The sequence below is a fragment of the Drosophila takahashii genome, chromosome 3L, assembly GCF_030179915.1.
Source record: "Drosophila takahashii strain IR98-3 E-12201 chromosome 3L, DtakHiC1v2, whole genome shotgun sequence".
NCBI classification, from domain to species: domain Eukaryota; kingdom Metazoa; phylum Arthropoda; class Insecta; order Diptera; family Drosophilidae; genus Drosophila; species Drosophila takahashii.
The window spans coordinates 17,764,496-17,788,592 of NC_091680.1; the positions used below are offsets into that span (position 1 = coordinate 17,764,496).

The 24,097-nt window shown below is 41.5% G+C and overlaps 2 protein-coding genes across 4 annotated transcripts; both read right to left on the minus strand.

The window, feature by feature from the left end:
- Positions 1–430: 430 nt before the first annotated feature.
- On the minus strand, positions 431–8,020 carry LOC108057934 (ataxin-2 homolog). 2 transcript variants are annotated; one of them, XM_017142398.3, is made up of 5 exons: positions 7,883–8,020; positions 7,428–7,646; positions 6,295–6,674; positions 2,724–3,032; positions 432–2,266 (listed from the first exon to the last, which is right to left on the minus strand). In XM_017142398.3, the coding sequence occupies exons 2-5, from the start codon at positions 7,462–7,464 to the stop codon at positions 566–568; spliced, it is 2,427 nt and encodes an 808-aa protein (XP_016997887.3). In that variant the 5' UTR covers positions 7,465–7,646; positions 7,883–8,020; the 3' UTR covers positions 432–565. The 2 variants fall into 2 exon arrangements, with proteins under 2 accessions (XP_016997888.3, XP_016997887.3); XM_017142399.3 differs by lacking the exon at positions 7,883–8,020 and having other exon boundaries at positions 431–2,266; positions 2,724–3,026; positions 7,428–7,876.
- Positions 8,021–16,834: 8,814 nt separating this feature from the next.
- Ciz1 (Ciz1 zinc finger protein) lies at positions 16,835–23,772 on the minus strand. Of its 2 annotated transcripts, none has more exons than XM_017142380.3 (8): positions 23,600–23,772; positions 23,032–23,347; positions 21,718–21,765; positions 20,314–20,759; positions 19,199–19,862; positions 18,814–19,137; positions 17,425–18,062; positions 16,835–17,360 (listed from the first exon to the last, which is right to left on the minus strand). In XM_017142380.3, the coding sequence occupies exons 2-8, from the start codon at positions 23,323–23,325 to the stop codon at positions 17,039–17,041; spliced, it is 2,736 nt and encodes a 911-aa protein (XP_016997869.2). In that variant the 5' UTR covers positions 23,326–23,347; positions 23,600–23,772; the 3' UTR covers positions 16,835–17,038. The 2 variants fall into 2 exon arrangements, with proteins under 2 accessions (XP_016997869.2, XP_070070564.1); XM_070214463.1 differs by having other exon boundaries at positions 23,032–23,350.
- Between the last annotated feature and the right edge of the window lie 325 nt (positions 23,773–24,097).

The following is a 24,097-nucleotide window of genomic DNA, read 5'->3' on the forward strand; positions in this document are numbered from 1 at the left end:
GGAAGTTATGGGTATTGCTTGGAAAATTCCCATAGATACACTCATTATACCCCTTACTCGTAGAGTAACGAGTCGATATAGCCATGTCCGTCTGTCTGTATCAACGCTGAGATCTCGGAAACTACAAAAGCTAGAAAGATGGGATTACCCACACATATTCTTGGGCTTCCTACGCAGCGCAAGATTATTTCGTCCGAGCGTCACGCTCTCTCGAACGACCACAAACGATTTTAAAATGTGCCTGACGCCCAAACCTTTAAAGATTTCCGAAAAGTATACATGTAATTTTGTTGCGTTTATTTATACCTATTGAAATGTAGAAGAAATTTTTCAAATCGGACCATTCGTTAAAAAGTTATGCCCGAACAAAATTTTAGATCTGCATCTCCCTCGCACTCCTTTTAGCTGAGTTCTCTCTTTTGTTTTATAATAGGTTTCACCTTTATTTGTTAGTTTCTCATCGTTTTATTTGTCGGTTTATAATTTAACATTAAGGAAGTGCTGAAACATTTTTACAATACTTACAAACTAGGCAAGGACATTTTAACTAAAACAGGACGTGGGTTCACTGCACCTTCACCTTCGCCTTGGCGGTCTCCTGAGCCTCCGTAACCTCCGCCGCCTTGGGCTCGCTGCCCGCCACGGCGGTGTCCTGCTCATCGCGCGGCCTCCTCTTCTGCAGCGCATGGACATGGGCCAAAGCATGGGGATGCGGCGATTGACCCTCGATGGGCTGCAAGTAGGTGATGCTACCGCCGCCAATTCCCGTCGCAGTCTGCTGATGCAGCTCGCCGGCGGACGGAGTGGACAGGATCTTGACCGACGGCTCCGAGGGAGCGGCCAGCGATCTGTGTTGCTGATGGGCAGCCAGTTGCCGCGTAGCCAGCCGCATGATGTGGGCATAGTCTACAGGCGGATGATTGCGATACTCCGGATGATCCTTGACGTACTGTTCATATGGAACGGGAACTGGAACGGGCACCGCCTTCACGGGATAACCGGCATCCACGAGAGCCTGGAACTCGGCCTGGGTGAGGGGTTTGCCATTCGGGGGAGGCAGGTTCAATTGCTTCACTTCATCCAGAGTCCGGAGCTTCTGAATCGGAGCTGTGGGCGTGGGCGTGGCCCGGGATGGGGTGGCAATGCCCGTGCCCTGCGAGACATAGATGCTGGATTGTGATGGGGCTGGAGAAGGATACTCAGCGTGAAGCGGCAGAGCAGTGGGTGTTACGCGCTGGGCATGCTTTATCGGATCCGGTGGACTGGGATAGAAATTCGCTTGTGGCGGCGGAGGAGGAGATGGCGATCCATGCGGGCGATCGTAATCCGCGTAGAGCAGCGCCTTCGAGGGCGAGGACAACTTGTAGTGCTTCGAGCGATGATACTGCTTGGGCAGCGGGCTCGGCTTGGGTGCTCCCGTTGGAGTGGCCTCCTGGTAGTAATACTGCGATGGCTGCGGCTGATTGCTCTGCTGCGTGGGATAGACCACGGGACCCAGGCGCTTGGGTTCCGGCGTGGGATAAATAGGCGTCGGTTGCTGGTAGTTGCTGAACTTGAAGAGCGATGGGACAAACGGCTGGTTATTCGCATCCAGCAGGGAGTTGGGTGTGCTGGCCAGGTAGGCCTTGGGTTGCCGCAGCGCCGGATGCGAGGTGGGTGGCGGTGGGTGCTGCTCATTGCTGCCGCTGCTGCTGTCCATGTAGGTCAACGATTGTCCCGGCTTATTGGCCGCCAGCAATTTCTCAATCTCGCTTTCCAGCGAGGATTTGGCCAGCGGATGATTGGGCAGCGTCTTGTAGCTAATCTGCGGCTGGTAGTAGGCAATCTGCGGTGGCAGTCCATGAATGAGCTGCTGACCCGGATGCGGTATTGGCTTGTGGAGCTGCACACGTTGCGGTTGCTGCTGCTGGGGCTCCTCATCCTCTTGGATCTGCTGCGACTGCGGCAGGGGCAGGTACTTGGGACCACCGCGAGGATGCGAGTAGGTGGGAGTCACCAGTTCTTGCTCGGCCACAAAGCGCTCGCGATAGCCACCTAATCCCAGGGAGGGATCCGCCTGTTGGAGCACCTTGTGGGTGGCAGCTGTGCTGTGGATGGGCAGGGGTTTCGGTTGCTGCTGCTGATGATGTTGCTGTTGCTGTTGATGATGTTGCTGCTGCTGATGATGTTGCTGCTGCTGCTGGCGAAGTTGCTCGTGGTAGGCCCTCGCCTGCAGCTCTTCCTCAAGGAGCTTAAGGAACTGCTCTTCGGGGATTACCTGGTAGGGCTTTTGAGAAATAGAAAACTTTAATATGATATCTTAATGCACACAAAAAAATTACATGTTCCCGTGAAATCGATATGGCCATGTAAATTTCAGGTCATGCAAGCCCCATATCGTTTTTACATGAAATACTCTTTTCGACCAGGTCAAATTTACCTGGCCACATATCAAATTAAAATTGATCTCAAATAAAGTTAATATTGTTTTTACATGAAATACTCTTTTCGACCAGGTCAAATTTACCTGGCCACATATCAAATTAAAATTGATCTTGAATAATTTTAATATCGTTTTTACATGAAATACTTTTTTCGACCAGTTTACCTGGCCACATATCAAATTAAAATGGATCTTAAATAATGTTGATATCTTTTTACATAAAATACTCTTTTCGATCAGGTAAAATTTACCAGGCCACAAATCAAATTAAAATTGATCTTTAATAATGATTTTGACCCACCTGCTGATGTTGCTGCTGCTGCTGGGGATTCACCGAGTGATGCTGTGGAGCCGGCAGAGGCAGGGGCAATTGATAGGGACCACCCACTCCCTGATACTGACGAGGACGTGGCTGCTGGTGCTGTGGCTGCGGCTGAATGGACACCGCATAGCGCTGCTCCGCCTCCTGCTCCTGTTCCTGTTCCTCCTCGGCCACCGGAGTGGACGTCTTCTTGGGCGCACTGGCCGCTCCCTTGCCTTGACCTGCGGCCACCAGGGCCTTGGGCTGATGATGGCGCATTATATCTTGCAGATACACGTAGTGCTGCACCTTCGAGATACGCAGACGGATGGGAAAAGTGAGTGGGGGCGAATAATTATAGTTAGTGGGTGTGTGAACTGCCAACATTCAGCCGGCGGCCAATGTCAGCAGCCGTTTAAAGTGGAGCCACATGACCAACACCACCACTATTATCTTTATGAAAGAAAAAACCTAGAAAAACGTAGCGAAAACCACAGAGGCAACAACATGTTGCAGGTGCTGCAGAGCAGCAAACGCTGTGAGAATGGCGTGGCATCTAAAAAATGAGTTTATATAACACTTGTGGCAAACTTTGGCAACGCCAACACCAAAAGCAACAACCACAACGGCTTTGGCTCTTCGATGTTGCAACATGAACAACAAACATTACACTGGGCAACAAGGGATCGCCGTAAAAGGAACCGTTTGTGGGGGGATGGGCCTTATAAAGAGATCAAAGGAAAGACCGATGCTTTAAAAAGGATGCTAAGTGCCAATGTATTAAAGGAGTTAAATAATTTGCAAAAAAGGAATATTTTATAAATGTATTGTTTTTTAATAATAAATGAAAAAAATAATTATCATGATTACTTCTTCAGTGCAAGTTAAGATCTCGAATCATCAAGATCTTGACTCATTCTTAAAAAGTCTATATTGCTGTTTAAAATGTACACCAGTTCTAATATTTGAATAGCTTTCAAGAAAATCTATTTTAAAATCATACTCTTCAGGTAATACTGTTCATAAATTCAGCAACATTTCAAATACTATACTTTTTAAAATAAAAACTTTAGATATTTAATTTTAAGAAAAATGAAATCGGAAGATATGGAAAACCCCTGAATTCTTTTCAAAACCTGCTGCATAGTGTGGCATCAATGGTTCCCATTATTATGGCAAATAAAGCCGCCGGCAAGTCAAGGCGCCATCAAGCGACACAAAGCTGACAGACCAAAAGTGGGGTGATTATAACATTATGTCAACTTTCTTCCCACGACAAGCGCCATTGTGTTTCCACGGTGTTCCGATGTCTTGCATTATTATAATACTAAGACTAAGACCCAACTGAAGACCCCGGGGGGAAGACAGAAAAGAAGAAGAAGCCAGTGGCGAATCCGAATGGTGGAAATTCGAGTTGAAAGGGAGGTGGAAATTGTTGTGTTGACGCGTAATAAGACAAATAATAATTTTGCAATTATGCATTTGTTGCTGTCGCCGTCGCCGTTGCCGTCATGTCGTGACTTAGTTTTGCCAATTGCATTTATAATAAAAATATCATTATTATTACTTTTGCCGGCGCTTTTAATTTCTATACATTTTGCAACATAAACATTGTCTTTGGCTAATTGCAATCGCCTTTGTCTGCCGCAATTGCAATTTGTTCCGAATATAAGCCGTCAAGATATTGGTCAAGGTTTCTCGGCCTCGTCGGCGAAAGGGAGAATTTGACAAAATCCGTCTGGGACTTGGGATCGGGCCTTTTGGCTTTTGCCTTTTATGTCTGCTGCTCGCCGAGATGTTTACATCCGGCATTTTGCAAAGAATCGTGTGGCTGCCGCCGATGCCAAGTCACGATGCCAGCTCGTCCGATGTCCAATGTCCGCTGTCCGCCGTCTGATGGCCGCGGGCCAAGTCAAAACCCCGGACAAGAGCCGCCATGTCGATGGAACGCCCCCCGATTGGCACAAAACAAACAGACGCTGCAATCCCTCATGACAAAGGTAATTCGTCAGTTGGCCAGTCAGATCACCCACTCCCCTGGGCAGCACGCAAAGATTCGGGTGGGGTTTCAGACGCCAACTCTAATAAAAAAGGTTCTGACCTCGCTACAGATACTTCTTAAGTGGAGGAACCTTTGAGCCTAACTTGGGCGGTCCCTAAAAATTCGAATTTCTTTTTATTGTAAATTTATAAATAGTTCGAAATTCAATTCATTTAAGAGGAACCAAAATATATTGTATAGTATAGTTATATCAAATTGATATTATCAATTCTGTTGATAATAACAAAATACTATTTTTCCACAATAAAGAAATTAATTTACACTCTGAACTAATTTTTAAAGATCTATTAGAATCCTCTATCAGCTTTCTGTTTCCATTTGAGGGCTAGTACTCAACCCAACAAAAAGTCGTCCAAAACAAAAACTTCATTTGAAACAAAATTTTTTGACGTTGTTTTTCATATGAAGTTTTTTGTTTTGGACGACTTTTTGTTGGGTTGAGTAGGGGAGAGTGGGGGAATTTCGTCAGCATTTTTTCAAAGCTATTTTTTGTCCATCTTGAGACACGTTATCATATTTCTATTTTTATTGTTGAATGCGGTTAGCACCAAGCTTTAAAATGTGACATTCCCCTATTTTTTTAATTAGCTTGGTGATTTATAAAAAAATAAAATGTAAAACCAATATACTGGGGCAATCTCACCACACAGGGGGGTAAAATCACCACACAACTGGGGAAATTTCGTCACCTGAAAAATGTAGGGAGTTTAACGCCTGAAAATATGCTACACTGATCAAGCGTACCATTTTTGTTGACGTCCTATATTTGTTGCTGCTGCTGGTAGTCTGTTCGTTAGCCAGCTCGTCAAATATAAAAATATGTATTTAAAATAGGTGCGAATTTACCCTTAGCGTAGGGTGGCGAAATTTCCCCAGACCGTACTTTTTTAGAAATAATTATTTTTCTTGCGAAATTAGGCGCGAAGTTAAAAATCACTGACGCAGAAATGCACATTATAGCACTGTGTATTATATAAAAAATCGTGTATCTTATTCCTTTTGAATTGTGGCATACAGAAAAAATTTCGTCGAGAACTAAATGTAGCTTTTGAACTGTTAAAACACATTTAATATTATAGCTTAATTATCTTGGCCTTCTGTGCAAAACAAATGCATTGGTTGTGTCTGGCCGTCTTGAAGGACTAAAACAAAAAAATTATATATTTTTACGACTTATGGATTCCGAGATATTGCAGGTGACGAAATTCCCCCTGTGACGAAATTCCCCCACTCTCCCCTACTAAGCCTTAGCCAATATTATTTCTTATGTTTCTTTTGTTTTAAAAATAATTATTAAAACCAAAATAATAATATAGCTATTCCAGAAATATATTCAAGATCTTTTGTATAATATTAATATATTGATATTTTAAAAAAAATATGGCGAAATTACCAAAATAAAATGATTTTACAATTTAATTCCCCTATTTAAATGTTTAATGAAAAATTAAATATATCAAAAATGTGAAATCTGTTGGGGCTAGCTAAAAACTAGATAGCCAAACTCACCTCCTGGCTCTGCTCGAGCAATTGGGCGGCATGAGGTCGGGAATTGGCGGCGGCGAAGTTCCTCAGCTGGGGCTCCTGGTGGGATTCATGTTGCTGGTGTTGATGCGGGGCAATGGGGCGGATGATGAACTGATTCGGCTTGGAGCCGTAGATCGTCTCCTGTCCGTCTTCGGGATCATCGCTGCCGGATGGCGATGCCTCCGAGCTGCGGTGGTTGGGGTACAGAGGCGTCTCCTTGGCGCTCACCTGTCGCTTGTCTTTGGTCGCCTCCGATTCCAGTGGCGTGGAGGCGGAGCTCTTGCTGTCTTCCGCCGCCCGACTGATGCTGCTGTCTTGGCTGCTCTTGGCCTCCGCATCCACGGCCCGGGTGCAGACGAGGCCTGTGTGGGAGGATAGGTGTAGGTGTCGTTAGTAGCGATGTTTAAGACTAAATACAATTTATTCTAGTGCTCAAAAAAGTTTTGGTTTTGTTGGATTTAATTGGATGTTAATAAACTGATTTATTGGTTGGATATTCATTTTTGTACTTTGAAAAAATTCAAGCTTGTCCTATTTTTGCAAACTTTTTGGATTTTATAGTTTTTGAAGGTAGATTTTTAAGTACTAATATTTTAGTTTAATAAATATGGTTAATATTAAATTTAGAATTTTTTTTATTATGGCCTTGTTTATCGGCGGTGACACAGAAATCTCTTTGGACAGAATTCGGGTCAAATTTATCACATTTCTTTTAGAGAAACAGTAACGAAGTGTCCAAATATGGAGTCTCAAAGGTTCGTAATAAATTTCCAAATCGGTTACCGCTAAAATCGTTTACCTTTAATATTTAACAATTTTTTCGAAAAAAGACGTTATTATAAAAAATGAAACAATTAACAAAAAGTATATTAAGTTAAGTTATAAAACAATCACCTTTTAACTGTGGTGAAATTAAATATTTGGGCTAATTATAAAAAATGTGTATGCATTGCTATAACAAATTACGGTACTACATACTGGTACAATTTTCTCTAATAAACCTTATATTAACCAACCAATGTGGAAACCTTTGGTGTAAAGCCAAATATTTTTTAGAAACATAAAAAAAACCTAAAGTCCTTAGCATTTTTTCGCCGATCTCGATGTCTACTCACCCAGCAAGAGTGTCAGGATCAAGATTTGGATTCTCATTGTGCGGCGTCACTGCACCAGCAGACTAGTAATTGAATATCTGAATCTGTGTCTGGCCGTTCGCTACTTTCACAGTCACTTGGGTTATTTTTCCCAGTCGTTTTCGTTTTCCTTGTCAGGCGGTTGGGATTACGATGGCCGCATCTGCTGCATCTGCATCGAGCATTGCCGGCTGCAACAAACTGAACCAAAGAAGCACACAACACGATGCGATTATTACTGCAGTTATGCAATTGAAGATTCGACACAATCTGAAACCGAATTTGCGAACTGTGAATTGCGAATTGCGAAACCGAAACTGAATCAAAGTCTGAGTGGCAATCTCAACTTGGAGTTCGTATCCCGTAATCCTTGGATTGTTTTTGGCGCGAAATTCGTAACGCTTCAAATTGGATGAGAGATGAACTGATTGGTTTACCGTCGTCTGCTTTCCTGCCTTTTCTTTCGCCAGGAGCTAAAGCTCCGTTTCGGAGGTGCTTTTCGGGATCGGATTTAATAGATCGCGCGCGCTGCTGCACGTTCAGCCAACGAATCTTTGACGTTGTGCGGCCAACACTTGTATTTATAAATCCCGTGGCCAAAAGAGACGAGTCTCGGCCGAGAGCCGAGCTTCGATCCCCGAGTTCCGAGCTCAGCTCTGAAGTCATAGCCAAAGACGACCTTTGCGGCTCGTCGTGCACCAAGCACCAACACAAAGAGAAAGGTCTGTCTGCGACCGCTTCTCCGCCTCGATTCTCCAAATAATCCAGCACTACAGAGAGAAAATGATATTTCCCTACAATTAATAAGAATAAGTCCACCTATCACTTTATTTATACAAAAGATTTAGTGCAAAATTTGAATATTTTTTATTTCTTAATTTTAGAAATTATAAAGATATGCAGTCATTTATTTTTCTATTTAGTCCAATTTTTATCCACATCAATTTACCTTAAGTTATTGTTAAGTTAACAATTTTGAAGATTAACTTTCAGTATTTAAGAATACAATGTTTAAGGTTAAAATCAGTTTTTTTTTATTTTAACAAATATTTACATAATATTCGGTTATGTTCTTAAATATTGAATATTTTAAAATTGTTTATATTTAATGAAATTCGATATTTTTTTCCCTAACCTGTGTTTTAGAACTTTTTAAAAAAAATATTGAAGGACAGATTTTTGGGATACCTGAAATTAAAGATTTATTTTAAAATTCATATAATTTTAAGGACCAAGACCTGTGAGGCCCAAAAAGATTGACCCAGATTTTAATAGAAAAATACAAAGCCCACCAATTTAAATAAATATTTTCTAGATCTCCTCTTCGTCAAGGTTTTAGGCTTTTAGTTGGATCAAAATAATAGGTAACATTTATATTGCGAACCAGAATTAAGTAAAACTCCCCCCAGAAAACACAGTTTTTTCTCCGTGAACCCACATTTCCAGGGGGCCAATTGAACGTTGACGGCCCTGTCGGTGGCTAACCGCTAGTTAAGTTAAGGCTAATGGTACGGCCCGGGTATTTGCCTGCCGCCTGGAAGCGCCCCGAAAATGCTAACGTGACACTAAATTGGCCGTCCGCCCTCACCAAGCGGAGATGGAAAACACAGACTTGGTTCAGGGAGAGGGATTTCTGGCTGCCGGCCATGGCTATTTGGGCTGGTCGAGGCTAAAGGGCACTTTTGTTTTGGTTTTGGTCTCTCGTTTTGTCTTTTCGGGGACTTTAAACCTTTCTGTGTCTGTGCAAATTGGGCGCATTACTTTTAACAAGCGTTTTCGAATCGGATGCGAGCCTCCATTTGCGTTTCCATTTTCATTTGCATTAGCAATGCATATTTAATATACCCAAGCCCAGTACGAGTACTCACACCAGCCAACCGAGAAACTCCACCCCTGCTAGCAAGTTCGCTGCTTAAGTCTTTCGTTTGACATTTGCAATTGCCCATAGGCACAGTGGGCTGAATACCATGGATTTAGCTTAGTGAGTTATTTATTTATATAAATAATTAAATTTATAAAAATTGTATTTAAAAGATTATTTTTTGTATTGTTTAGTTATCGTTTATTAGCATTAATAAAATTTGTTAACATATATGACATCCAATTTCTATAAAAGTGTATTGTGACCCTTTTTTTGACAATTTAACAATTTTAAGGAAATTATTAAAGCTTTAGTAGAGCCAAATTACCATATACCTTAAAATTGTTGTACATTTTACATAATCTTTTCATGAAGGCTTCTATAAAAATTCTTAATGTTCGTATCCTAATAAAAATTTTAATGGGACACTAGAATTTTTTATAATAAATTATTATAATATTGTTATAATAAATAATTAAATTTTTCCAAAATTTCGGAACATTTCTTTTTTAACATTTTTACCGTACCGTATCGGTACTTCTAAAATATCATCTAGTTTCGCCTACTGTTCCCTTCTGTTTTGGGGATCGGGAATTAACATTTCAGCGCATGCGTGGGCAGCTACAATCGAGAGTTAGCGTTAACCCCTGCTGCAGCATCACTTATTGCGAACTCCGGCTGACGGACGGAGTCAAGTCGGTGGCCAATTTGGGCAATTGCAATTGCCGTGCTGGTTAATTGAGCCCGCTTACCTAATGCTAATGCCAGGCTATGTCCGCCGATCCGGGCTCCGATTTAGGGGCTTTGGTGCTTTTGCGTTGGTGGTGTCAAAGTTAACACGGTAGCTGTGAAGTTTGGCGCTGGGGAAATCCGTGGAAATTGCCCACTGATGCAAGCTGCCATTTCCTCATCCTTAGCAAATTGATTAGGACAGTTCGGCGGCAAAGCTAACCAAATAAATAAGTTTATAATTAAGTGGAAGATTTGCGGCGGCAGCAGCTTTTGTTTTTCTCCCTCTGGCTCGTTTTCTTTTTGCGCAACCCGCTTGATCGAAGCAACCGAGTTACTTATTATAAATTCTACCACAGCTCTGTTGTTGCTACTTTGTTCACATTGTCATTTAGTTGTCTGCGTGTTGCTTGTGAAATTGTTGCATTGCATGCAGCAGCAACAGCAACATCGGCAGCAGACGACGATGCGATCTACAGTGGCAACATCTTCTTTTCTTTAACTACTATTTATTATTGTATTAGTTTCTATGCTATGGCTGTTTCTTCAGTTATTTTTCCTATTTTTTTTGCTTTTAATTTCAAGTGCTTTTTGCTGTACTTTTTTTGGATTTTTTGCGCAGCAGCAACCAGAAATGCAACAGTTTCTGGTCGACTCCACTTAAATCAATGATGATCAAGAAGATGATGATGATGCTGCTGGCAGTTCACATTTTGGCATTTGCATTCAGCAATTCACATTCGACTGGGTTTTTTTTACAGCCAAGCGACAGTTTTATGCTCCAAATTTTATGTGTATCAATTTATCAGTCGAAGACGAAGACGGAGTCAACCTTAACATTTAGTTATATGCTTTTTGATATACTCAAACTGGAAACATTTACCGAGATCTTAATTGGCAACTTCGTGGATGTATTTTGACGTTTTTTGCTCGCCACCGGATTGTTAATGAAAAGTGGTCTTACAATGAAATTGCACAATCGCCATGGTGGCCAGCAATGACCTGCGAAGATAGGAAAATGTATCGCCAAGCTGTGGCCACAATTGCCACGAAGAGCTCCATATGACAGGGTAAATGTTAATGGCAGTACTACGAATAAATAATGTGTAATTTACCAACGGCAAGTGACAATTAAAATGCCATTCGGCGAACTACTGTTATGCAGTAGTAACTCACTCACAAATGCCGCGAATGCTTCCCCGTCTGGTTAACATTTTCGGTCACTCGGAACCGAGATGGCATTACAAGTTAATTGGAGTTGGTCAATAATATGTGGCTAATTGGCAGGGGTGTTCTTGTTATGTTAAAACATTGGCAGGAAAATACTTAAAACACAGTGAGACCATAGTTGCACCATAATCAAATTACCGAATGTTATAAATATTTTAAATATTTATTGTAATTTCCCCATGTCAAAAACTATATTACTACTTTTTTGTAATTAATACACCATTTGCCCGTTTATTACAGCCATTTCCCATTAAATATATATTGTCTGTAAACAACAAATAATTAATAGGTAATTTATATGCTCGTTAAATTAAGTACAGCTTAATAACATTTGTTTTTTTGTGGGAAACGAAAAATTAACTTTTTTGGTAATACATAAAACAAACTTACATCGAGCTCAAAAGCGTTCTCCTTAGACCCGGTAATGACTCCATAATCTGAACTCGGCTTAGACCCAACTTGGCTCGTGAACATCAAATCTCCAGCTGAGATAGCCTATCGCAATCTGACTAGACCACATCCGAGATTTCCATCTGCAGTGCTCAATTATGTTAACAAACCTGCAAACCGACTATAAACGTCACCGGGCACAATTTATGAATCATAAAGCCCGGCCAAGCTAAAAGCGAAAAAGTGCATTCTAATTCATTTAAATACAATTAAAATGCTTCGAACGGAATGGAAAACGCTTAAGGAATTGCCCAAGCGAAGGCCCCACATTTCGTGATCCGTCCAGGCGACAATCCGAGTCCGTCTTTGGCCCCAAAGTCCGGGATTGGCCGCCCAACTCCAATGAAGCGTGGCTTTAACACAGAAAGAAATCAAAAAGAAACTTTAAAACTGAATGTAGAATATTAATGTATAAATTCTTTGATAAATGTTAATTACTTGTAAGGGGCTGTCCATATATTACGTAATCACAATTTCGGAAATTTTTGACCCCCCCCCCCATGTAATCAATTCTTCATACAAAAAAAAAAAATTTGCACTAGAGTAATCATTTGGTTGACCCCCCCCCCCCCTTGGTGATTACGTAATATATGGACAGCCCCTAATAATATTAAGGTCATACTTTTAAGATATGATTCATATTAAACAAGTTTGTCCACAAATAAAGGTATTATTATTAATTAATTTCTTTCAAAATTATAACATATTTGAAATATGTATAAGGTCCATAAAAGTGACATAATGGTAATATAAATCTTAACATTTTAGTATTTGGAATACCTATAATTTTTTGGAGTATATTTTAGAATTCCTTTTTAAAATATTTTATAATATTTGTATTGAATTTTTAATTGTCTAAAAAATATCATGAAAAATCCATTCATTTCACGCCATTCGATCATCCCAGATTTATTTGCATTTCTCCCACTGCACAAGCACGACAGCCAAAATAATTTGCTAATGAGCCGAGGAGGCAAAAGGAGCAGCCATCCGTGGCTAACATGCTGGCTTTCGGATGGGGGAAATGGAATCTTTGCTTTTTTCGACTGACTTTTGACTCGCATTGTTATATGATTTGCGGGGCCTTTTCCTGGTTTTTAATTTCGGATAGCGGCCACAAGTGTTTTGTATAATCGCCGCAAATACCTGGGCAGCGTTTAATGACGGGCCCAAGCACTCCATGTTGATTTTCTCCGTCATTTGGACCAAAATATATGGACTGTGTATCGGGCTAAGTCCATGCATCAGCGATAATGCCCACTGGCCCGCTGAGATGGCGGTGCAATAATTTAATGCCTTCCATTCACGCCAAGCCAGATCCGATAATGAGTCGGGGGGGTCCGGACAATTGATATATAGCATAATGGCGTCTGCCAACTGGCCGACCTTGCGGTGTTATTTATATTTATAGGGTATCTGGATGGGTGCCGGTGAAAGAAAGAAAAGATTATTACACACTAATCAGATGGTTGGGTTTATTGTCTATTTCTTTTTCTCTTCTTCGAACCAAACCGATTGCAGCATAAATCGCTGACTTTAATGGACGAAATCGGGAAAGCGTTGCAGCCATCAGCAAAATACAAAGTCGCGAACGAACAATGACAGACCCCCGAATGAATGAATGAGTGTTGAAAAATATAACCATAAAATGGGTAAAAATAAGAAGCGCCGAGATTTTCACACTACAGGTCGCAGGCAGCCAGCCAGCCGTGTAAACTCGTCGGCATTAGCTAATGCTAAGAAAAGACCCCTGCCCCAAGACCCAAGACCCCCGATCCCCAATCTATGATCCCCCGAACACACCCGGATAACTTCATTTGCATTTTGGGCGTGAGAATAATGGTGGTGCAGAAACACAGAAGATCTGCCTCATCGGTTGGCTTAATTAGATTATAACTACTACTGTATGGTATGTCTGGTATCTGCTCCCAGATTTGAATTGCGTGCAAAAGATGGTATCGGTTTTTGCTAAGGGGGAATTGCATAATGGGGGCGAGACGGAAAAGCACGCCCATCATCCATAAAGCGCACTGGCCATAAAGTGCATTTGCCTACTGGCCCAATTAGCCGCGAACTGGCCATGGTTAACTCCGGCCACAAACCAAGCAATTAACTTGTCTCCTATGCGCTTGCGGTTTCGCCAAAGAACGCCGTGCGAACGGTTCACACATTTCAAGGGACTATCGGGGGTTCGGAAAAATCTAAGAAATTCTGCTTGGGTAAATTCAGTAAATACCTATTACGAAAATACCTTAATTAATATTCTTTACTTGAAGAGAAAGGAAAATAATTGGAATATTAAAAGTTGAAACCTAATAATTATGTTATTAAGCTTTAATTATAAGTTTACAACTTGAAAGCTGCAAACAAGTTCTAAGCATTGTTTTGATATCTTAACTATACAAATATTATAAAACTTGTTTACGACCAAGTTTATTGCAAGAAAATAAACGCTGTATTTATTGCCTTTTAAAATAATTTTAATGTTCAAACTAAAAACGTATAAAAAGACTCCAAAATAGCACAATACAATAATGGGCTCTTGGTGCTAAAATATTTACTATACTAATAAGTAAACTAAATGATAGTTATAAGGTTTTTTCACATAGCCAAAAAAATAGCAGCAGTTTTAAATAAAATAAAATCAAACGGTTAATGTTTATAAAAAGGTAAAGCTCAGTTGACAATGTTGTAACTTTGGCTCGCTAATTTTTCACAAAATCCCAAGACAATGACAGATCGCAGATTACAAATGTTCACAATCAAATCATTACCAACATTTTTCTATAATCTCATCGCTTTTGTAAACGTATGCAAATTCCAGGCCTTTGAGTGCCAAGGTTTTTTACAAGAAAAAACCGCCAGCAATAATCCCTGGGGGAAAGATAAAACAAACACACCATATTGTTAACGATGTGAAAACGTGTACAACAAAGCATTTGGCCAGCGAACGGCGGCAATTAGCCACGCACCCGCACATTGGCCATCCGAAATGAGATGGCCCTGGGCAAGATGTGGATCCAAAGAAAAATCTCAAGATATCCAGTGGCAATTGCAATCCAACTGACATTTCAATACGAGCGTCAAACGATTCCATTTAACACAATTTATGAGTGGCGATTCGGCTTCTGATTCTTGGGGTCCGCGGCGAATATGTCCGAGTGCTCCGAGTCGTGGCATTAACCGATCTGTGGGTGCCCGCTGGTGATGTTAACTGGATTCGCCGAGTCCCAGCGGCAAGCTCACCACCTTGGCATTTAAACCGTAGCATGTGCAAAAAGTGCCCGAGCAACAGGAAGATGGCAGCAGTCGCAGCTCACAAAAAATATACATTTACACTTAAAGATCATTTAAAAATTTAAAGAAATTTCCATAATTATCCACCAGATTTAACTGAAGAAATTACCCATTTTCTCAAGTTAAGATTCCAACAGATTAGAAAACTTAACATATTATAAATAAGTACTTTCATCTAGGCTTACATTACTAGGAATGAAGGTATATAATATAATAATAAATCTTTTAAAAATAAAACAACATAATAGTAAAATTCTATACGATGTCATTCAAAGGATTTACTATTAAAATCACGAAAAGATATAATTAATAATCCCTAAAATTAAACTATACTTTATATAAATTAAACCCATAATTTAAATAACTGATAAACTCCCCATAACGACCATTATATTGTTTTCTCTGCACTGACACCGCTGAAATTTCTTAATAGAAGCGCCAAAACCACAACAAAAAACGTAACTAAAAAGCAGCATCGAGTTGGAATCGCAAATTAAATGTTAATAGTAATACCCGGCCACAATGGAGCGGCGGCGCTTGAGACAAAAACCGGATTTGTGGCAGCCACAGACAGAACAATGTGCGCATAAATCTAGCGTCAAAACATGAATGCAATTTAACCGAACTGAATGAGCGATTGCCAGGGATTAACCAGCAGCATCTCGGGGACCTGAACCCGGTGAATAAAACCCGAAAACCTGCTGGCGCAGTGATCAAATCAAAACTTGACATTGCCTGACTGAGCCCCACTTAAAGCGGTGTGTAGAAAGGAAGCTGGAACGGATCACATCGGATCGGCGGAAGGTGAGAAAGGCCTACCGACGATATTACCTGGCGAACACGCATATCAAGTGACAGATTGCATAACAGTCGAATACGAAGACGCCATCGCCATCGCCATCCATCCTATGTGGCGTGCGGTGAAAGTTAATTTGGCAGAAATATGTAGAAAAATTATGAAATGTATTTTCCTTTCGGTTACCACCGACATCGGCATTGTCTTGTGGCACCAACCGCCGACCGCCAAGTGGCAAGTATCAAGCGGAAACGGCAAACATTGCCTCATGCAGCCACTTGTGCCGCCCAATAGGTTAATAAATACATTTCGAATGAAATCAGGAAGAGCTGGCAAGCATCACGCCAAGTGATACGAGGTCAATACATGACCTCTAAACTAGGTTCCCCTGAATAACGTTTCGAAAATGTGATTTTCAAGTTCCAAAAACATAATTCTTTAAAAAGTAAAAATTAATTCATTAAATTAATGTAGAGTTAATATTCCACAATTTTTTAAAAATAATAGAGAACTTTAAAACTATTATATATAAATATTAACATAATTAAAATAAACATTAATGATACCAGCAGGTAATTAATTTGTAATCAATTAATATTCATGGGTTACTTTTTAATCTTAACCGTTTAGTTAGCAAAAACTATTTCCAAATAAGTATCCCACATCTGTGAAAGTAAAAAAGACATCTTTGTTTGCTTGAATTGCTTTCTTATACCCAACCTTATCACACATGGGCTCGAAGCAAAATCTGTCTGCGCCTTTTAATCTCATTTAGCGTGCCATTTCTCGGCTGTGAATATAGCAGCTGACAATTACATGCGAGCACCTTGAAGGGGCCAACAAATTGGCGACCGCCAGGCATTTCTCTGCCATTGTTTGGTGGTGGCCAGGTGGCCAGAGCCTTGGCCATTTTAGAAAGGCCCAACTGGAAGCGCTCGAGTGGCACGGCGAAAGGTACAAGAAAGGTACTCTCCAACTCCACATGCACAATCGCCATATATAGAGACAACAACACGCTGGTACAGGTTGGTTTAGTTAGGTCTAGACATTTATTAAGCAGGCTGGGCTCGGTGGCCAGATGACAGAGCAGCTCTGGTTCGGCATTCGTGTGCACACACTTATTTTGAGCACATTATAGTTAAGTTATATATTTGAAATATGTTTGTAGCAACCCAATCACTGGGTTTGGTTGTTGCCATTACTAATATATTACTGCTGCTTAAGTGTCGCTCACTTGGACTCGGCTGCCGCATTATTGGACGCCTTGGTGGCCGCCTTAATGGTGGCCGCCGATGTGCGCTTCACGCTGACCAAGACATTGCGCTTCGTGGAAGCTGGACCAGGTTTGGCTGCTTTGGCAGCCGGCTTGGGCGTTGCCTTCTTGGCCGGCTGCTTGGCGGCGGCAGCGGTGGTCTTGACCGTTGGCGTGGCTGGTGCAGCAGCAGCGGGCTTTTTCTCCGGCGACTTGGCCACCGGCGCGTTGTCTTTAGCTGCTACCTCATCGCCATCGCCGTTCGCTTCCTCTTTGGCGTCTTTAAGCTTGTTTTTCTCGCTGCAAGTGGACACACATACGTTACATAACATAATCATGATTATTTTCAACTCCTTTCACATACCTTTCAATGTCAATGTTAAGCACGGACTCGTCCTCCTCATCTTCCTGCTGCCCCAATGGCTCGACTTCCGCCAAAAGGTCTCCAAGATCCTTGTCCACCTCCTCCCACAACTTCTCGTCGTGGGTCTCATCGGCATCTTCTCCATCTCCATCGTCATATTCCTCGTCGTCATCCTCTTTATTCTTGCCATCTATCTCCTCATCGCCCTCTGCCTCATCATCGGCACCCTTGTGATCCTCATCGTGGTCCTCCTCATCGCCCTCCTCCGCCTTGTTCTTCTTCTCGGTCTCCTCCTTGTGGCGCAGGAAAGCCTTGACGTGGGAATGCTGCAAGCAATGCTTCTTGGTGTAGTCCTCCAGCGACACGTCGTCAGTCTTGCTTGAATAGTGGTTGCACAACTCGCAGTAGAACGCGTCGATGGTCTTGATAAAGTCCGGGCCAATCAGGGCGCGTTTGCGGGTCTCTTCATCCTCGCTCTTGAGATTGGCTTCCGCCGCGATCACCATGGCATCCACATCGGCGTCGATCATGTCCACATCGATTTCGCCCACCGAGTCCACGGTGTGGAATTTATTCAAATCGATCTCACGCTCATCCACGCTATCATCTGATCCGGACTCATCGTTGCGGGCCTTGTTCTGCAAGCAACCAAAAAAATGCATAATTAATAAGTCTAATCTTAAACAAGAAAAACGGAATACAAAAATAGATTTCAAAGTACAGGAGGGATTGGGTCTTCTTAGGAACATTTTGTAGGGTGATTAAAATCTTTTAAATAATTTTGATAATTATTCAGGAAAGGGAATATTTTTGCTTCACAAAGTATGCAAAACATGTATATTATTTTATAGTTGGCTTTTAAGGGTATTTATAAATGACAGTAAAATAGGGTTATCCTTAAAAATAAAATAGTTTGAAAAAATATTAAATATCTTGGAAAAGACTGAAGGGAACGAAGAAGTATCTTCGGTTCAGATAAGTTGGTTATGAGACAAACAATCAGAGATATTTCACTTATTTTTATAGGATGAAGAAGACTTCCAAAACCGCAATTAAAAATTTATAACCAAAAAAAATATTACGTAAAATAAAAATAATATTTTTTTAAAATATACGTCTACAAACGTGTAAAGTGGTTCCTTCAAGCCGTTCCCGAGATATACTAATTTGATGTATGGCAACATTTTTTAGGATCCTAACTTAAAAAATTCATAGCAACGTTGATGAAGCACCAAAAAATTTAAAAAAAATTTTTGATGATAACAAAGGCATTCTCTACGAAATATCAGAGTTTGAAGACAATCTAATTGAGAAATTCTTACCCAGATACTCTTTTTAAATAGGCATTAGATTCTCGTTGGATAATCATTAAAATGTAAACTCACTCACCCTAATGTGCTCCAGGGAGCAGCGATGGTTCTCGTAGAGCATGGCGTTCTTGAAGGCCAAGTGGCAGGAGCCGCAGTAGGGCATCAAGAACTTCTTGATGGTCTTGTGGTGCTCGGAGGCCTGGTGGAGATTCTTTGGCTGGCGGTAGGCCAGGCGACAAAGGCGGCAGTAGCGCGACTCGTGCTCCTCCTTGGCGTTCTCCTCGATCTCCCGCTGTGTGGTGCGTTGGCGGGCACGCATGCGCTGCAGATCGGCTCGCTGATTGAGGGCCACCTGGCGCATGGAGTTCTTGTGGGAGCGAGAGTTCAGATGGTAGTTGTACTCCTGTGAAGTCAGAGAGAAAATGTTACTAGAGCGAACAAAAGAAAACCAAGGAAAAACCCACCTTGAAAGTCACACACTTGATGCGGCAATGGACGCAAATGAGCTTGATGAAGCTGCGCTTGCGGTTGTTGTGGTCCTCGTCCCGATGACGTGAGCTGCGTCGCTCCTTGCTGCGATCATCGTCCGAATCGTCCTTGTCCTTGCGCGACGAGCGCTCCTTCTTGACGGACGTCGTCTTCTTTGACTTGGAGTCCTTCGCGTCGTCCTTGTCCTTCTTCTTACCTGACTTGTCGGCCGACGACTTGGCCTTTTCATCCGACTTGTCACCATCGCCGGCCTCACCTTCGACCTTCACCTTGACATCCTCGTCATCGGAGGCGTCGTCGGCCTTGGCGCTCTTCGGATCGGACTCATTCAGGTCCTTATCATCATCGTCATCGCCGTGCTCATCGTCATCCTCGTTGCCATCGGCGTCGCTCTTGTCCTCGTTGTTGGCCGACTTGCTGCGCTTTTTACCGGGCGACGACTTCTTGCCCTTATCGTCCTTCTCATCATCGTCTTCATCATCATCATCGTCGTCGTCGTCATCGTCGGAGTCATCGCCATCGGCGTCCTTGTCCTTGCCCTTCTTCTTCTTGCTTTTCTCAGCATCTTCGCCGTCCTTGTCCTCATTGCCGCTGGATTCGTCGCTGGAATTACCGCCCTGGCGTTGTCGTCGCAACGAGCTACATTTGGGTGGAATGAATTCGAATGTGAAGTCATGTGAGGATGTGGCAGGATGTTTGTTTTGGTTTGGTTTTTGGTTTGGTGGAAGAGGCAAGTTCAAATTTTTGTGTTTTTTTTAGTACATAAGAAGAAGCTGGGTGGTAAACTAACAAAATACGTTCTTGTCATGGAGTGTCGGGTGTCTTTTCGTTCTACTTAGTTACACAACAATATACACACACGGATTATATACTTGGAGCTATGGAGAATGGAGTTCTTCCGGAGGCCGCTCAGTTAATATCTGGCACCAAGGGCTCTCCTGTAGATCTTAGATTCTGAATCTTACTGAATCTCACAGTTCACATTATATATATCTCACCACAGATTGCTTTCATAGTTCGTTCGGTGTATCCTCAATTGATTTTGGATTTTTGTATGTTTTTTTATATTTTTTTTTTTTGGTCTATTTACCTTTTCAGCTGCTGAATCTTGAGCAGGCGGGCCCGATCTTTCTGCTGTGCATAGAGCAACTGGCGGCGCATGGTGCGGAGGTCATTCGACTCGTTGGGGCGAGTGCGCACAACGCGCATGGCTCCCACCCGCATCCCAGTGCGCATCATGCCGCCCCTCATCGACATTGTGCCGCGGGGTCGGCTTATATAGTTGGTGCCGGCCACGCTGCGCATCATCCGCTTCGGCGGACCCATCGATCCGTCCCGCTGCTGGTGCCGGCTGCCGCCGCTGGTGGAATCATCGCGCTGGCGATAGGAGCTCGAGCTCCCGCCGCCGCCGCCGTTATTGCCACCGCCGCCGGTGCTGCTGCGCTGATGATAGTTCGACGACGAGGAGCCAATGTTCTGCGACGAGGACGAGGGTCGATCGCTGCGATCATTCGACGAAGACGTGCGACGGTAATCCTATTGACGATTGATGAGTAGGAAGGTGTGTAGGAGCTTTGTTTTGATTTGGTTGATTTTCAGATTTTTGTATCAAATATCATATATCGAAATATATATAGGTGGTAGATTTATATTTCTATTTATATATAAAACATATATAGAGTTGTTGAATGAAAAGAATTGCTATATAGAGCTACAGACTGATATTGATTCTGATTTCTGATCTGATTATCTGATTGGATTGGTTGTGGGTTATATTATATAGTTCGCAATATGCCGTTATTTTGATATATTGATTTCCTGCAGCGTGTTTTGTGTGTAGCATGGGTAGCATGATGGAGAAACCTTATACGCTTATAGCTTAGCTACTTAGATTTGGATCGATATATTATTATATAATGCATATGCGGATGTACACACTGATAGATTTCTATGTTCTCTGCTCGGATTGATAACCGACCTTCGACATTCGGTATGGGGAAAAATTTGACAGCTGATGGTACATAAGATATACAAGAGATTACGGATCAAAATCGCTTCAATCGCTTCAACGGTTCTCTACAGAAGTTTTTGATTTCTTTCGCATTATATGTGTGGTTCAGTTCAGTTCGGATCGGATCAGATCGATCGATCGGTCGCTGCAAAGTCATTATCTATATGATGCCGCCCCGCAGTCGATGCTATGGACAACACACAGATTTATATAGATTTATATGGTCAGAAGACGGTGCTCCAAAGTGCTTGTCTGGCAACTTTGAGTCCGCGCGCGCTGTTTGCTCTTTTGGGACATGTTATGCTCTAACGCTCGATAGGCTCAACTCAGTCCAGCGTTTAAGCTTCACAAACAGTGCTATAAATATTGGGAAAGTCATTAACATTACACAGTTCATTGGCGATTGGCTTAATGCATAATTAATATATAGACCTTCGGAATGGCGTGCTATTAAAATTGGAATTGGGGCAAAGTATAACTTACGTCTTGGCGCGGGCGTTTGCGGTCATCGCTGCGATCGCGAGATGAGTCCTAGACATAAATCAGATAAAAATAGATTTCATAATGAATATATATAAATAAATGGATTTTGGGTAACACATACATCACTCATTTTCTTCTAAACCAACAGACATAAAATTAAATCTCACTTTATCTTTTGCTGCAGTGACACTATTATTACTCATAATCTTCACATGAAAGTGTTTAGACAGGTAATTTGTCTATCTTACAATTGCGGTCAGAACAATGGGATTGAATTTAAAATGATTTTATCAAAAAAAATTGTTAATCCCGATTTGAATCTTTTGGTTATTATTATGTTTCTTTTGTTTAATAAAGATTTATATAAATTCCAAATAAATATGTATTTAAAACGCACATTATCCAGTGTACTTTGTACACAAATATATTACGTTATTCTATTTAAAAAGTGAATAATTGTGGAATATTATTTTTACCCCAGCTATATACTATAATCCTATATTTTCCACGAAAGCAAGTGTGCTGTTAATAAGCAAAGAACTGTTTATAGAATGAGGGTTTTTAAGGTTAAATCCAATACAAATAAAGTTTGTGATTAATTTTGTTTTGCTTTCTGGCGAGTGGCTTAAACGCAGCATAAATATTTGCACTTTAAAGACTACGAGGAACTAGGAAATGCGTCAGAGAAGATTAATCTCGTTTTCTGTTAGATATCTTTTATTTACACCATGGAAAATCTTGGCTAATATTTATCTAATACAAAGCCAAAGATCAAAAGTATGCGAGTTACGGTATTGTGTACCAATTACGATAAGATATACGGGTAATCTATTATATGTGCACTATTCTTTTTTTATTCAAATTGTGAAAAGTTTTGGGAATTAGCTCGATTGATAAAAAGAGCAGTAAATTGGAGATTCTTTGTATATATTTTTTTCATTCAAATTGTGAAATGTTCTGGATTACTGGATTGATGCAAAGGGCAGTAAATTGGAGATTTTTTGTGGATAACTTGTCTAATATTTTTTCATTCAAATTGTGAAAAGTTTTGGACTACTCGATTGATAAATTGGAGATTCTTTGTGGATAAAATGTCTGACATTTACTAAGAGATAATATTTAGATCTGATAAAAAGTTATGACGAATATTTTATAATTTCTTTAAAAAGGAAATATTTGAATAATTGAAGAGGTTTTCTACCAAATTTGTGGTTCCAAATCTTATAGGAATCCCTTTTTTAACTGGATACATATGCTATTGAATTTGAGTGATGTATGTATAGTAGGGAATATATATAGTTCTTTCCAACTTACGTAGCTGCGCTTGTGGCCCGAGGAGCTGGACTCGTAGCGGTTGCTGCTCGAATTGTGGTGGTTGAACTTGTCCCGGCTCCGATTGTCATAGTGGCTATTTCCTCCTCCGCCGCCGCTGTTGTTGTTGTTGTAGCGATTGTTGTTGTTGTGGTAGTTGTTCTCATACCGCCCATTATTGGGGCGGTAATTGCCCTGGGTTCGGGTATTCACATAGTTGCTCGAGTTGCGATTGTTGTAGTAGCCGCCGCGAGTGGTGCCACCACCACGTGGAATGAATCCGCCGCGTCCGCGCATCTTGCCTTTCCTTCAATTAGTTCTGCTTGAAATGGTAGCCAAGATGCCAGAAAAAGATTAGAGAATTGGATTCGCCTGACAGTGGGTATATATGCATGCGTGTGTGCGCGAAAAAACGCAGGCCGTCCAGCGCAGCACCCCCTTTTCTTTTCCTTTTCACGGGTTCTTATCGCGCTGCCGCCGGTGGCGTCTCTAGCCGATGGGAAAAAATCAATATTCCGCCGGCCCCAGCATTTCTTTCGCATGCTTTTTCACCTCCATTTACTGCACTTACCTCTGCACCAACACTTTTCACTGACTCACAGAAGTAAGCGCTAATTTAAAGTCTATTTTCCACCTGAAACTGCACGTTTCTTCTTAGTTTTTCACGATTTTCACCAGAGACTTTTTTTGCTCGAAAAAATTTCGTCTGGCAGCAATGGCGATTAGAGGTGGACTCATCGGCTAGAGACGGTCATCGGTTAGGGGTGGGATAATCTATCGTCTAAAACTTTTGGAAACATCGGTGTGCTTAGCAGCTGCCATTTCTTAACAGAAATGTTAGAACGACTGTGGAGAGCTATGCAATTTTCATTTTAACTCTATTTATTGTACACTGTTAATTGTGCAATCGTAGCGGACAATTCCAAATCATAATTCCAACAATTTTAATGTATTTGTTAATTTCGCGGCTTGTCCATTCTTATACATTTTTAGGAGTTTCCCTAAACTGTTAAGCAAACTAACGAATGTTTTGCTTAATCGTTGTAAGGTTTTTGTATAAGCAGAACGA

Coding starts and splice junctions, on each gene's coding strand:
- LOC108057934 (XM_017142398.3), bottom strand. CDS start 7,464: ATGAGAATCCAAATCTTGATCCTGACACTCTTGCTGG. Junction 6,675..7,427: donor GATCCTGACACTCTTGCTGG/GTGAGTAGACAT, acceptor CCTCCCACACAG/GCCTCGTCTGCACCCGGGCC. Junction 3,033..6,294: donor TGCTCGAGCAGAGCCAGGAG/GTGAGTTTGGCT, acceptor CGTATCTCGAAG/GTGCAGCACTACGTGTATCT.
- Ciz1 (XM_017142380.3), bottom strand. CDS start 23,325: ATGCGCGGACGCGGCGGATTCATTCCACGTGGTGGTGGCACCACTCGC. Junction 20,760..21,717: donor GCAAACGCCCGCGCCAAGAC/GTAAGTTATACT, acceptor AATCGTCAATAG/GATTACCGTCGCACGTCTTC. Junction 19,863..20,313: donor AAGATTCAGCAGCTGAAAAG/GTAAATAGACCA, acceptor ACCCAAATGTAG/CTCGTTGCGACGACAACGCC.